At 46.4% G+C, this 14,085-nt stretch overlaps 1 protein-coding gene and 1 non-coding gene across 4 annotated transcripts in view; one reads left to right on the plus strand and one right to left on the minus strand.

Annotated features, from left to right (window-relative positions):
* The first annotated feature begins 2,105 nt into the window (after positions 1 to 2,105).
* Positions 2,106 to 14,085, plus strand: part of golga7bb (golgin A7 family, member Bb) — a 40,579-nt gene continuing 28,599 nt past the window's right edge. The window contains exons 1-2 of one of the 3 annotated variants that reach the window (XM_070876454.1): positions 10,619 to 10,656; positions 11,312 to 11,441. In XM_070876454.1, coding sequence (XP_070732555.1) covers positions 11,379 to 11,441 — 63 coding nt within the window. In that variant the 5' untranslated portion in view covers positions 10,619 to 10,656; positions 11,312 to 11,378. Of the gene's footprint in view, positions 2,173 to 10,618; positions 10,657 to 11,311; positions 11,442 to 13,146; positions 13,196 to 14,085 lie in introns of those variants that run through there. The other 2 variants (XM_070876455.1, XM_070876456.1) reach the window with 2 other exon arrangements.
* Positions 8,645 to 8,733, minus strand: trnar-ucg (transfer RNA arginine (anticodon UCG)). The gene is given in 2 exon segments: positions 8,645 to 8,680; positions 8,697 to 8,733. It is a non-coding gene; the product is annotated as a tRNA-Arg (tRNA).

Here is a 14,085-nt window from a genome sequence, read left to right on the forward strand (position 1 = left end):
AGTCAGGATAAATGGTTCATTCTCGGGTTGGCAATCAATAACCAGTGGGGTGCCGCAGGGATCAGTGCTGGGATCCCAACTATTTACAATCTATATTAACGACTTGGAGGAAGGGATTGAGTGTAACGTAGCCAAGTTTGCCGACGATACAAAGATGGGAGGAAAGGCAATGTGTGAGGAGGTCACAGAAAATCTGCAAAAGGATATAGACAGGCTAAGTGAGTGGACAAAAATTTGGCAGATGGAGTATAATGTAGGAAAGTGTGAGGTCATGCATTTTGGCAGAAAAAATCAAAGAGCAAGTTATTATTTAAATGGAGAAAGATTGCAAAGTGCCGCAGTACAGCGGGACTTGGGGGTACTTGTGCATGAAACACAAAAAGTTCGTATGCAGGTACAGCAAGTGATCAGGAAGGCCAATGGAATCTTGGCCTTTATTGCAAAGGGGATGGAGTGTAAAAGCAGGGAAGTCTTGCTACAGTTATACAGGTGATGTTGAGGCTATACCTGGAATACTGTGTGCAGTTTACATTTCCATATTTACAAGAGGATATACTTGCTTTGGAGGCAGTTCAGAGAAGGTTCATAAGGTTGATTCCAGAGATGAGGGGTTTGATTTATGAGGAAAGGTTGAGTAGGTTGGGCCTCTACTCATTGGAGTTCAGAAGAACAAGAGGTGATCTTATCGAAACGTATAAGATTATGAGGGGGCTTGACAAGGTGGATGCAGAGAGGATGTTTCCACTGATGGGGGAGACTAGAACTAGAGGGTATAATCTTAGAATAAGGGACCGCCCATTTAAAACTGAGATGAGGAGAAATTTCTTCTCTCAGAGGGTTGTGAATCTGTGGAATTCGCTGCCTCAGAGAGCTGTGGAACCTGGGACATTGAATAAATTTAAGACAGAAATAGACAGTTTCTTAAATGATAAGTGAATAGGGGGTTATGGGGAGCGGGCAGGGAAGTGGCCCTGAGTCCATGATCGGATCAGCCATGATCTTATTAAATGGCGGAGCAGGCTCGAGGGACCGCATGGCCTACTCCTGCTCCTATTTCTTATGTTTTTATAGAGAACAGTTCCCATTGGTGGAAGGGTCGAGAACCAGAGGACACAGATTTAAGATAATTGGCAGAAGAACCAAAGGCGACATGAGGAAAAACCTTTTTACGCAGCGAGTGGTTAGGATCTGGAATGCACGGCCTGAGAGGGTGGTGGAGGCAGATTCAATCATGGCTTTCTAAAGGGAGTTGGATAAGTACCTGAAGGAAAAACATTTGCAGACTACGGGGAAGGGGCGGGGGAGTGGGACTATCTGAAGTGCTCTTGCAGAGAGCTGGCACGGGCACGACGGGCTGAATGGCCTCCTCCTGTGCTGTAACCATTCTATGATTCTATAAAAGATCCCATGGCACTATTTCAATGAAGAGCAGGGGAATTATCCCCGGTGTTCTGGGCTAATATTTATCCCTCAATCAGCATCACTAAAAAAAACAGATTATCTGGGCATTGCCACAGCTGTGGCTCAGTGGGTAGCACACTTGCCTCTGAAGTCAGAAGGTTGTGGGTTCAAGCCCCACTCCAGGGACTTGAGCACATAAATCTAGGCTGACTCTCCCAGTGCAGTGCTGAGGGAGCGCTGCACTGTCGGAGGTGCCATCTTTCGGATGAGACGTTAAACCGAGGCCCCGTCTGCTCTCTCAGGCGGACGTAAAAGATCCCATGGCACTATTTCTAAGAAGAGCAAGGGGCGGGGGGGAACTTATCCCCGGTGTCCTGGGGCCAATATTTATCCCTCAATCAACATAACAAAAACAATGGAATATCTGGTCGTTATCACGTTGCTGTTTGTGGGAGCTTGCAAGTGCACAAATTGTCTGCCGTGTTGCCCACCTTACAACAATGACTACACTCCAAAAAAGCACTTCATTGGCTGTAAAGGCGCTATATAAATGCAAGTCTCTCGTTCCATCATCTGGATAAGTTGCAGCCTCTGAGCTGTCAATCAATCACTCCCAGGGATGTTCCCCCCTCTCGGGCCCAGGTGCGGCTGTCAATCACAGCGGTTGCCCTGGGTGACGGGGGTTTCCCCGGGGATCCGGGGCAGGTGCAGGCCTCGCCTTGTCAATCAAGCGGCCGTCGGCCCGGGGAATGCGCTGCGGAGATGGCCGAGGTAAGGAAGCATTCGCTCGTTCTGCGTCCGCCCCTGCTGTATTTCCCCGTCTCAATGCATTCCCTTCAATACAACATCCCCCCTCCTCCCAGCCTAAGCTACGGGCACAGGCGATTGCACGTTCTTTTGCAATTTTGAAACAAACAAAATCCTCCTCTACATCCCCGCTCATTGCATGCCTGACATACAGCCGGGGACAAGATCTCTCCTAACGGGGACAATCTCATCCTTTATGCTCAGGACTGAATTCAAAGTGCGGCCTGTCGAATATAAAAACAAATGCAGAAATGCTGCAAACTGTTACTGCATTTTAAATTTTGCACGTTTTAAAAATAAAAATTGCATCTGTTTAGCCCAGACGTGTATTTTTTTATTTTATGGTGGGGCATCGGCACTCCCTAATGGGCCCTAGTCTATTGCTGCACGCACAGAAAGACAGTTGTGTTTCTCCGGCGGTTATCGAGCAATTTCTCTTTATTTTTAAAAACAGATTTTGCTTGCAAAGGGTTTGAGAGTGGGAAAGGGGCATGATAGCTGTTTTGCAACACAAAGGTTGCTGAAATGTGGTCCAACATGACCTTCGTACTGTTCCAGGGGGCATGTGATCTGTAGGAGTGCAGTGTTCTTAGCAGGCTTGCTTTTTAAAAAAACAAAAATTCCTTTGGCTCCAAAGTGGAGCGTGGCAATAAATAGCAAATGTTGAATCAGCTGCTATTTTAGCTCTAGATGTGGGCAATGCAGTATTCAGTGCTTCAGTGAGGTTGTGTTCCTTGTACTGTGAAGATTTATATCTACACAACGCCTTTCCTCAAAATCCTTATCCTTAAATGACTTTCTGAGGGGCGGTTTGTGTATAAATGAATGGCGGATAGGGTTATCTTTAGCTGAGGGCGTAGCCAGCTGCCTTGGACTGCATGCTTGCAGAAATATGACTTGCTTTTCCTTGCATACGATATAAAAAATGGCCAAGGTCCATCCAGTTCATCTTCTACCATCCTGGTAGTTGAATGATCCAACAATAATGGGGTTGACCAATCACACTGCCTGGAAGAGTGGTGGATGCAGAAAACCCTCACCACTTTTAAGAGATGGTTGGATGGACACTTAAAGTGCAGTAACCTGCAGGGTTTATGGACCTAGAGCTGGTAATTGGGATTAGACTGGATGACCTTTTGTTGGCCGGTGCAGATATAATGGTAAGTACTGCAGGGAATCAAATACAGCCAGGGTGATGATCTGGACTAGTTTCAATCGCCTGGATGGGTTGGAGAGGAATTTTCCCAGATTTTTTTTTCTCCCTAAATTGGCCTAGGTTTTTAGCTGGCTTTTGCCTTTCCCAGGAGATCACATGGCTCCGGTTGGGGTGGAGTGTAGAATGTTTCAGTATAAGGGGTGCCACAGTTGTGTGGGGCGGACTGGCTGTGCTGGCATGCTCTTTACCTTTCCGCTTTTGTTCATTGTTCATAGGTTTATATGTAACCTTCAGGGCTGCTGACCGAGGGCCGTATGGCTCTTTGTCGGCCGGCATGGACACGATGGGCCGGAATGGCCTCCTTCTGTGCTGTTATTTTTCTATGTTTCTACAACAATCGCTCTCTATCAATGCGCCTACAACTGACCTAAACACGAGGTGAGGAAAACCCTCAGTGGTGGAGAGCTTTGGGAACCACAGGTCCACAGGCACCTGATCCTCCCGAGCATCGCTACACTCACCACACGTCAAGTCTCCAATTACCCATAGACTGTGTCCCAAAATGTTATTTCCCAAAATTAATCTCCAAATTGCATTTGAATGAATCGACACTAACTGCTTCCACTGTCGCTCTCAGGAGCCTGTTCCACAGATTGACCACTCGCTCACTGAGAGATTGTTTCTGCAGATTGGTTTTAATTTTTACTCCCCTTTCAAGCGCAGGCCATGTATCCTATTTGTGTCTTCCTTAATGAAGACAGAACCAAAGTAGTTGTTCAATTGGTCTGCCATTTCTTTGTTCCCCATTATAAATTCACCTGATTCTGACTGCAAGGGCTCTACATTTGTCTTCACTAATCTTTTTCTCTTCACAAGGTTGTGGGTTCAGGTCCCACTCCAGAGACTTGAGCACAAAAAAAATCTAGGCTGACACTCTCATCATAGGCAGTCCCTCGAAATCGAGGGCGACTTGCTTCCACTCTAAAAGTGAGTTCTCAAGTGACTGAACAGTCCAATACGGGAATTACAGTCTCTGTCACAGGTGGGAAAGATAGTCATTGAAGGAAAGGGTGGGTGGGACTGGTTTACCGCACGCTCCTTCTGCTGCCTGAGCTTGTTTTCTGCATGCTCTCACTGACGAGTCTAGGTGCTCAGCGCCCTCCCGGATGCTCCTCTCCTACTTGGGGCGGTCTTTGGCCAGGGACTCTCGGGTGTTGGTGGGGATGTTGCATTTTATCAAGGAGGCTTTGAGGGTGTCCTTGAAACGTTTCCTCTGCCCGCCTGTGGCTTGCTTGCCATGTAGGAGTTCGAAGTAAAGCGCTTGGTTTGGGAGTCATGTCAGGCATGCGAACAATGTGGCCGTGTGTGGTCAGTGCTTCGATGCTGGGGATGTTGGCCTGATCGAGGACGCTAACGTTGGTGCATCTGTCCTCCCAGGGGATTTGCGGAAACATCGTTGATGGTATTTCTCCACTGATTTGAGGTGTCCACTGTATGTGGTCCATGTCCCTGAGCCATACAGGAGGGCAGGTATCACTGCAGCCCTATAGACCATGAGCTTGGTGGCAGATTTGAGGGCCTGATCTTCGAACATTTTCTTCCTCAGGCGGCCAAAGGCTGCGCTGGCACACTGGAGGCAGTGTTGAACCTCGTCGTCGATGTCTGCTCTTGCTGATAATAGGCTCCTGAGGTATGGAAAGTGGTCCATGTTGTCCAGGGCAATGCAGTACTGAGGGAGTGCTGCACTGTCGGAGGTGCTGTCTTTCCGATGAGACGTTAAGCCGAGGTGCTATCTACCCCCTCAAGTGAACGTAAAAGATCCCACGGCACTATTTCGAAGAAGAGCAGGGGAGTTATCCCGGTGTCCTGGGCCAATATTTATCCCTCAGTTAACATAATGATCAGATAATCTTTTTTTTTGTTATCATATTGCTGTTTGTGGGAGCTTGCTTGTGCGCAAATTGTCTGCCGCGTTTCCCACATTACAACAGTGACTACACTTCATTGGCTGTAAAGTGTTTTGAGCCGTCCGGTGGACATGAAAGGCGCTATATAAATCCAAGTCTTTTTTCTTTCTTTCATAGGTACAGGCCATTGAGCCCCTCGAGCCTCTTCTGCCATTCGCTGAGACCATGGCTGATCTGCGACCGATCTCCATATACCCACCTTTGCCCCATATCCCTTAATTTAATACCTTGCATAACACAGTTAACGTTTCAGGTCGATGGCTTTTCATCAGAACCGACTAAAGCTTCTCGACCTGAAACGTTAACTCTGTTTCTCTCCCCACAGATGCTGCCTGATCCGCTGAATATTTCCAGCATTTTCTGTTTTTATTTCAGATTCCAGCATCCGCAGTATTTTGCTTTTGTATTAGCAACAGGAGGAGGCCACTTAGCCCCTTGAGCCTGTTCCACCATTCAGTGAGATCATGGCTGATCTGTGACCTAACTCCATACACCTGCCTTTGCCCCATATCCCTCAATACCTTTGGTTAACAGAAATCCAGCAATCACAGATTTAAAATTAATTGATCTAGCATCAATTGCTGTTTGCGGAAGAGAGTTCCAAACTTCTACCACCCTTTGTGTGTAGAAGTGTTTCCTAATTTAACTCCTGAAAGGTCTGGCTCTAATTTTTAAACTCTGTCCCCTAGTTCTAGACTCCCCAACCAGTGGAAATAGTTTCTCTCTCTCTACCCTTAATCTGTTCCCCTTAATATCTTGAATACTTTGATCAGATCACCCCTTAACCTTTCCAATTTGAGGGAATACAACCCTAATTTGTGCCATCTCTTGTAACTTAACCTTGGAGTTTGGGTATCATTCTGGTATATCTAGGGTGCCTTGGTTGTGTTGAGCTAACAGCACAGACCAGCGACTTAATCCGATTTGTATGGTGTATTGGGAAGACTGAAGCCATTGTTTTCGATCCCCGTCACAAACTCCGTTCCCTAGCCACTTACTCCATCCCTCTCCCCAACTTTTTTCTGAGGCTGGACCGCACTGCTCGTAACCTAGGTGTCATATTTGACCCTGAAATGAGCTTTCGACCACAGATCTGCAGTATAACTAAGACCGCCTATTTCCACCTCCGTAACATCGCCTGTCTCCGCCCTTGCCTCTGAAACCCTCATCCATGCCTTTGTTACCTCTAGATTTGACTATTCCAACGCACTCCTGGCTGGCCTCCCACATTCTACCCTACGAAAACTAGAGGTGATCCAAAACTTGACTGCCCCGTGTCCTAACTTGCACCAAGTCCTGTTCACCCATCACCCCTGTGATCGCTGACCTACATTGGTTCCCGGTTAAGCAATGCCTCGATTTCAAAAATCTCATCCTTATTTTCAAATCCTTGCATGGCCTTTCCCCTCCCTATCTCTGTAATCTCCTCTTGCACCACAACCCCCCCCCCCGAGATGTCTGCGCTTATCTAATTCTGCCCTCTTGAGCATCCCGATTATAATCGCTCAACCATTACTGGCCGTGCCGTCTGTTGCCTGGGCCCCAAGCTCTGGAATTCCGTCCCTAAACCTCTCCATGTCTCTACCTCTCTCTTCTCCTTCAAGATGCTCCTTAAAACATATCTCAAGCTTGGCCTCAACTCCACTTTCCCTGCCCGCTCCCCATAACCCTTGATTCCTGTGTCAAGGTGATATGTTGAGGCTCGAGTTCAGCATGGGGAGGAGGAGGAGGAGTCTGTGGAGCCTGAACCCAGTGCTTAAACAAAGGGGACTACAGTGGGATGAGGGCAGAGTTGGCTAAAGTAGACTGGAAACACAGACTAAACGGTGGCACAATTGAGGAACAGTGGAGGACTTTTAAGGAGTTCTTTCATAGTGCTCAACAAAAATATATTCCAGTGAAAAAGAAGGGCGGTAAGAGATGGGATAACCAGCCGTGGATAACCAAGGAAATAAAGGAGAGTATCAAATTAAAAACCAAAAATTAATAAGGTGGCCAAGGTTAGTGGGAAACTAGAAGATTGGGAAAATTTTAAACGACAGCAAAGAATGACTAAGAAAGCAATAAAGAAAGGAAAGAAAGATTACGAAAGTAAACTTGCACCAAACATAAAAACAGATCGTACAAGCTTTTACCGATATATAAAACGGAAAAGAGTGACTAAAGTAAATGTTGGTCCCTTAGAAGATAAGAAGGGGATTTAATAATGGGAAATGTGGAAATGGCTGAGACTTTAAGCAATTATTTTGCTTCGGTCTTCACAGTGGAAGACACAAAAACCATGCCAAAAATTGCTGGTCACGGGAATGTGGGAAGGGAGAACCTTGAGACAATCACTATCACTAGGGAGGTAGTGCTGGACAGGCTAATGGATCTCAAGGTAGACAAGTCCCCTGGTCCTGATGAAATGCATCCCAGGGTATTAAAAGAGATGGCAGAAGTTATAGCAGATGCATTCGTTATAATCTACCAAAATTCTCTGGACTCTGGGGAAGTACCAGCGGATGGAAAGCAGCTAATGTAACGCCTCTGTTTAAAAAAAGGGGGCGGACAAAAGGCAGGTAACTATAGGCCGGTTAGTTTAACATCTGTAGTGGGGAAAATGCTTGAAGCTATCATTAAGGAAGAAATAGCGGGACATCTAGATAGGAATAGTGCAATCAAGCAGACACAACATGGATTCATGAAGGGGAAATCATGTTTAACTAATTTACTGAAATTCTTTGAGGATATAACGAGCATGGTGGATAGAGGTGTACCGATGGATGTGGTGTATTTAGATTTCCAAAAGGCATTCGATAAGGTGCCACACAAAAGGTTACTGCAGAAGGTAAAGGTACGCGGAGTCAGAGGAAATGTATTAGCATGGATAGAGAATTGGCTAGCTAACAGAAAGCAGAGAGTCGGGATAAATGGGTCCTTTTCGGGTTGGAAATCAGTGGTTGGTGTGCCACAGGGATCAGTTTACAACTGTTTACAATATACATAGATGACCTGGAAGAGGGGACAGAGTGTAGTGTAACAAAATTTGCAGATGACACGAAGATTAGTGGGAAAGCAGGTTGTGTAGAGGACACAGAGAGGCTGCAAAGAGATTTAGATAGGTTAAGCGAATGGGCCAAGGTTTGGCAGATGGAATACAATGTCGGAAAATGTGAGGTCATCCACCTTGTGGGTGGGGGGGGGGGAGGGGGAAACAGTAAAAGGGAATATTATTTGAATGGGGAGAAATTACAACAGGCTGCGGTGCAGAGGGACCTGGGGGTCCTTGTGCATGAAACTCTTTTGGAGAAATTTCGTGCTGTAAGTGAATTGACCGCGGCAGGACTCGAACCTGCAATCTTCTGATAACGTTGAGGGTAGAACCGAAGTCAGATGCCTTATCCATTAGGCCACGCGTCCGATTCCCAAAAAGTTAGTTTGCAGGGGCAGCAGGTAATCAGGAAGGCAAATGGAATGTTGGCCTTCATTGCGAGAGGGATGGAGTACAAAAGCAGGGAGGTCCTGCTGCAACTGTACAGGGTATTGGTGAGGCCACACCTGGAGTACTGCGTGCAGTTTTAGTCACCTTACTTAAGGAAGGATATACTAGCTTTGGAGGGGGTACAGAGACGATTCACTAGGCTGATTCCAGAGATGAGGGGGTTACCTTATGATGATAGATTGAGTAGACTGGGTCTTTACTCGTTGGAGTTCAGAAGGATGAGGGGTGATCTTATAGAAACATTTAAAATAATGAAAGGGATAGACAAGATAGAGGCAGAGAGGTTGTTTCCACTGGTCAGGGAGACTAGAACTAGGGGGCACAGCCTCAAAATACGGGGAGCCAATTTAAAACCGAGTTGAGAAGGTATTTCTTCTCCCAGAGGGTTGTGAATCTGTGGAATTCTCTACCCAAGGAAGCAGTTGAGGCTAGCTCATTGAATGTATTCAAATCACAGATAGATAGATTTTTAACCAATAAGGGAATTAAGAGTTATGGGGAGCAGGCGGGTAAGTGGAGCTGAGTCCACGGCCAGATCAGCCATGATCTTGTTGAATGGCGGAGCAGGCTTGAGGGCCTAGATGGCCTACTCCTATTCCTAATTCTTATGTTCTTATGAATGAAGACCCAAAGCGCAGGATTGAGAACAGCAGTAGGGAAGATCAGGAAGTTAGCTATTAGGCAATGCCAAGTTTGCGTCAAAAAGCCTCCTAATTGTGGCAGGCAAACTCTGATGGGGAATAAATCGGAGTAATAGATGTTTAAAAAGAAAAAACTTGCATTTATATAGCGTTTTTAATGACCACCAAGTGTCCCAAAGCGCTTTACAGCCAATGAAATACTATTTGAAGTGCTGTCACCCAATTTGTGCACAGCAAGCTCCCACACACAGCAATGTGATGATGACCCAGATGATCTGATATTTTTCGTGATGTTGATTGAGGAATAAATATTGGCCAGGCCACCAGGGCGTACTCCCCCTGCTCTTCGAAATAGTGCCGTGGGATCTTTTACCTCCACCTGAGAAAGCAGACAGGGCCCCGGTTTAACGATCTGTTCAAAAGACGGCACCTCCGACAGTGCAGCACTCCCTCAGCACTGCACTGGGAGTGTCAGCCTGGATTTTTTGTGCTCAAGTCTTTGGAGAGGGACTTGAACACACAACCTTCTGACTCAGAGGCAAGAGTGCTACCCACTGAGCCACAGCTTGGTATCTTGCAAACGCAGTGAGGATATTTGAATATGTAATCTATTTACTAATCGTATTGAATAATTTTTTGCAAAGCTCTGGCTCTCAAGGCATTTTGCACAAGCTGGGGCCATTTTGTGCACAGAAAGATCCGACAAACTGCAATGCAATGAATGATCGGCAGTGCTTTTTTTTGGTGTCGTTGCTTGGGAGGGGAATATTGACCAGGATAGCCAACATTTCAATGCAATCCTTTACACCTGAACTATCTCTGTAATCTCCTTCGGCGCTACTAGCCTCCGAGACCTTTGCGCTCTTCCAATTCTGGTCTCTTGTGCATCCCCGATTTTAACCGCTCCACCATTGGCGGCCCCAAGCTCTGGAATCCCCTCCCAAAACCCCTCCTCCTCTCTACGTCTCTTACGATGCTCCTTAAAACCTACCTCTTTGATCAACCTTTTTGGTCATCTGACCTGCTATCTCTGGCTCCGTGTCAGAAATGTCTTTTTTATTGCTATCGCGCTTGTTAAGCACGTTGGGATGTTTTACTACGTTAAATGATGAAGAAAGCTGTAGACTGCAGGAAGATTTCAATTGACTGGTCAGGTGGACAGAACAGCGGCAAATGGAATTCAATCTGGAGGAGTGCAAGGTAACGCATTTGGGGAGGGCTAACAAGGCAAGGGAAGACACATTAAATGGTAGGACACTGAGAAGTGTAGAGGAACAGAGAGACCTTGGAGTGCACGTCCACAGATCCCTGAAGGGAGCTGGACAGGTAGATAAGGTGGTTAAGAAGGCATATGGGAATCATGGCTTTATTCGCCGACGCATAGAATACAAGAGTAGGGAGGTTATGTTTGAACTGTATAAAACACTAATTAGGCCACAGTTAGAGTACTGCATGCAGTTCTGGTTACCACATTAAAGGAAAGATGTGATTGACTGGAAAGGGTTCAGAGGAGATTTACGAGGATGCTGCCTGGAGTGGATAATTTTAACTGACGAAAGATTGGCTAGGCTGGGGTTGTTTTCTGTGGAACAGAGGAGGCTGAGGGGAAATTTAATTGAGGTGCATAAAATTATGAGGAGCCTGAATAGAGTGGATAGGAAAGACCTATTTCCCTTAGAAGAGGGGCCAAAACCAGGGGCATAGTTGTAAATTCATTGATAGAAGGATTAGAAGGGAGATGAGAGATATTTTCACCCAGAGGGTGGTGGGGGTCTGGAACTCACTGCCTGAAAGGGTGGTAGAGGCAGAAACACTTATCGCATTTAAAATGTACTTGTAATGTCGTAACTTACAGGTCTACGAACCAAGAGCTGGAAAGTGGAATTGGGCTGGATAGCTGTTTTTCAACCGGCATAGAGACAATGGGTCGAATGACTTCCTGTGTTGTAAATTTCTATGAATGTATGAAAATGCATGATATAAATGTAAGTTGTTCAATAGGGAGACAGGGTCTGGGTTTAAAATCCTATCAGTATCTCAGATAATGTAGCACCCCCTCAGTATTGTTTTGGAATGTCAATCTATGAGCTCGCCTCTTGGTGTGAAACTGCAACCTTCTAACTTAAAGAGCTTCATTATAACCTAACTTAGGGGCGGGACTCCCACGGGATCAGGTGGAACGCTGGTTTTAGGCCCCACTCAGTATTGCATATTACAGAGAATGTACAGCATAGAAACAGACAATTTGGCCCAACAGGTTCATAGTCATGAATCCACAGTCAGAAGGTTGTGGGTTCAAGTCCCACTCCAGGGATTTGAGAACAAAAATCTAGGCTGACACTCCCAGTGCAGTGCTGAGGGAGTGCTGCACTGTCGGAGGTGCCGTCTTTCGGATGAGACGTTAAACCCAAGCCTCGTCTGCTCTCTCCGGTGGATGCAAAAGGTCCCATGCCACCATTTTGAAGAAGAGCAGAGGAGTCATCCCCTGGTGTCCTGAGGCCAATATTTATCCCTCAATCAACATAACAAAAAAACAGATTATCTGGTCATTATCACATTGCTGTTTGTGGGAGCTTGCTGTGCGCAAATTGGCTGCCGCGTTTCCTACATTACAACAGTGGACTATACTCCAAAAGTACTTCATTGGCTGTGAAGTGTTTTGAGACGTCCGGTGGTCATGAAAGGTGCGATATAAATGTAAGTCTTTTTAGATCAAGTCTGATCTGCACCTTAACTCCCATTTCCCCAGTGCAGCGCCGTATCACTTGATACCCTTACCAATGTTCCCCTTAATTATTTTTTGGATGCGTGGCCCCTTTAACGGCCTATTCAAAATTTCACATTGAAAAGCCTGGGATAGACGAGACAGACGCGCAGCTCAGAGGGAACACTGACCCTGACCCAACAAAATCTATCGACCGTCTTGAAAGCTCCAATTTACCCCCAGCACCCACAGCCTTTTCGAAGAACAACATGAGAAATAAGAGCAGGAGTAGGCTATTCGGCCCCTTGAGCCTACTCCGCTATTCAATGTCATCATCATCATAGGTAGTCCCACAAAATCGAGGAAGACTTGCTTCCACTCAAAGTGAGTTCTCCGGTAACTGTACAGTCCAATACGGGAATTACAGTCTCTGTCACAGGTGGGACAGATGTTGGTTGAGGGAAAGGGTGGGTGGGGAGTCTGGTTTGCCGCACGCTCCTGCTCCCTGCGCTTGATCTCTACACGCTCTCGGCGATGAGACTCGAGGTGCTCAGCACCTTCCCAGATGCTCTTCCTCCACTTTGGGCGGTCTTTGGCCAGGGATTCCCAGATGTCGGTGGGGATGTTGAACTTTTATCAGGAAGGCTTTGAGGGTGTCCTTGAAACGTTTCTTCTGCTCACCTGGGGCTCGCTTGTCGTGTAAGAGTTCCGAGTAGAGCGCTTGCTTTGGGAGTCTCGTGTCGACCATGCAAACAATGTAGGGCAATGTATGACCCTGTGATTAATGAGCATCTATAAGAACATAAGAATTAGGAGCAGGAGTGGGCCATGCGCCATTCAATAAGATCATGGCTGATCATCGAACACAACTCCACTTTCCCGCCTGATCCCCATATCCTTTGATTCCCCAGACTCAAAATCTATCTATTTCAGCCTTGAATATATTCAGAAACTCAGCATCCATAGCCCTCTGGGACAGAGAATTCCAAAGATTCACCACCCTCTGAGTGAAGAAATTCCTCCTCATCTATGCAGGTAAAGCAGGCGGTGAAGAAGGCAAATGGTATGTTGGCCTTCATAGCTAGGGGATTTGAGTATAGGAGCAGGGAAGTCTTACTGAAGTTGTACAGGGCCTTGGTGAGGCCTCACCTGGAATATTGTGTTCAGTTTTGGTCTCCTAATCTGAGGAAGGACGTTCTTGCTATTGAGGGAGTGCAGCGAAGGTTCACCAGACTGATTCCCGGGATGGCTGGACTGACATATGAGGAGAGACTGGATCAACTGGGCCTTTATACACTGGAGTTTAGAAGGATGAGAGGGGATCCCGTAGAAACATATAAGATTCTGACAGGACTGGGCAGGTTAGATGCGGGAAAAATGTTCCCGATGTTGGGGAAGTCCAGAACCAGGGGACACAGTCTTAGGATGAGAGGTAGGCCATTTAGGACTGAGATGAGGAGAAATTTCTTCACTCAAGAGTTGTTAACCTGTGGCATTCCCTACTGCAGAGAGTTGATGATGTCAGTTCATTGAATATATTCAAGAGGGAGTTAGATATGGTCCTTACGGCTAAAGGGATCAAGGGGTATGGAGAGAAAGCAGGAAAGGGGTACTGAGGGAATGATCAGCCATGATCTTATTGAATGGTGGTGCAGGCTCGAAGGGCCGAATGGTCTACTCCTGCACCTATTTTCTATGTTTCTGTGTTTAAATGGCTGACCCCTTATCTTGAGACTGTGACCCCTTGGTTCTAAACTTTCCACCCAGGGGAAACAACCTTTCAGCATCTACCCTCTCAATCCCCTTTTGGCGACGTGAGTCCCAGATTTCTACCACCCTTTGCGTGGAAAGATTGCTTCCTAACTTTGCTCCAGAATGGCCTGGCTCTAGTTTTATTACGATTATATCCCCATGTTCTTGATTTC

Source organism: Pristiophorus japonicus, chromosome 3 (genome assembly GCF_044704955.1).
Source record: "Pristiophorus japonicus isolate sPriJap1 chromosome 3, sPriJap1.hap1, whole genome shotgun sequence".
Lineage (NCBI taxonomy): Eukaryota > Metazoa > Chordata > Chondrichthyes > Pristiophoridae > Pristiophorus > Pristiophorus japonicus.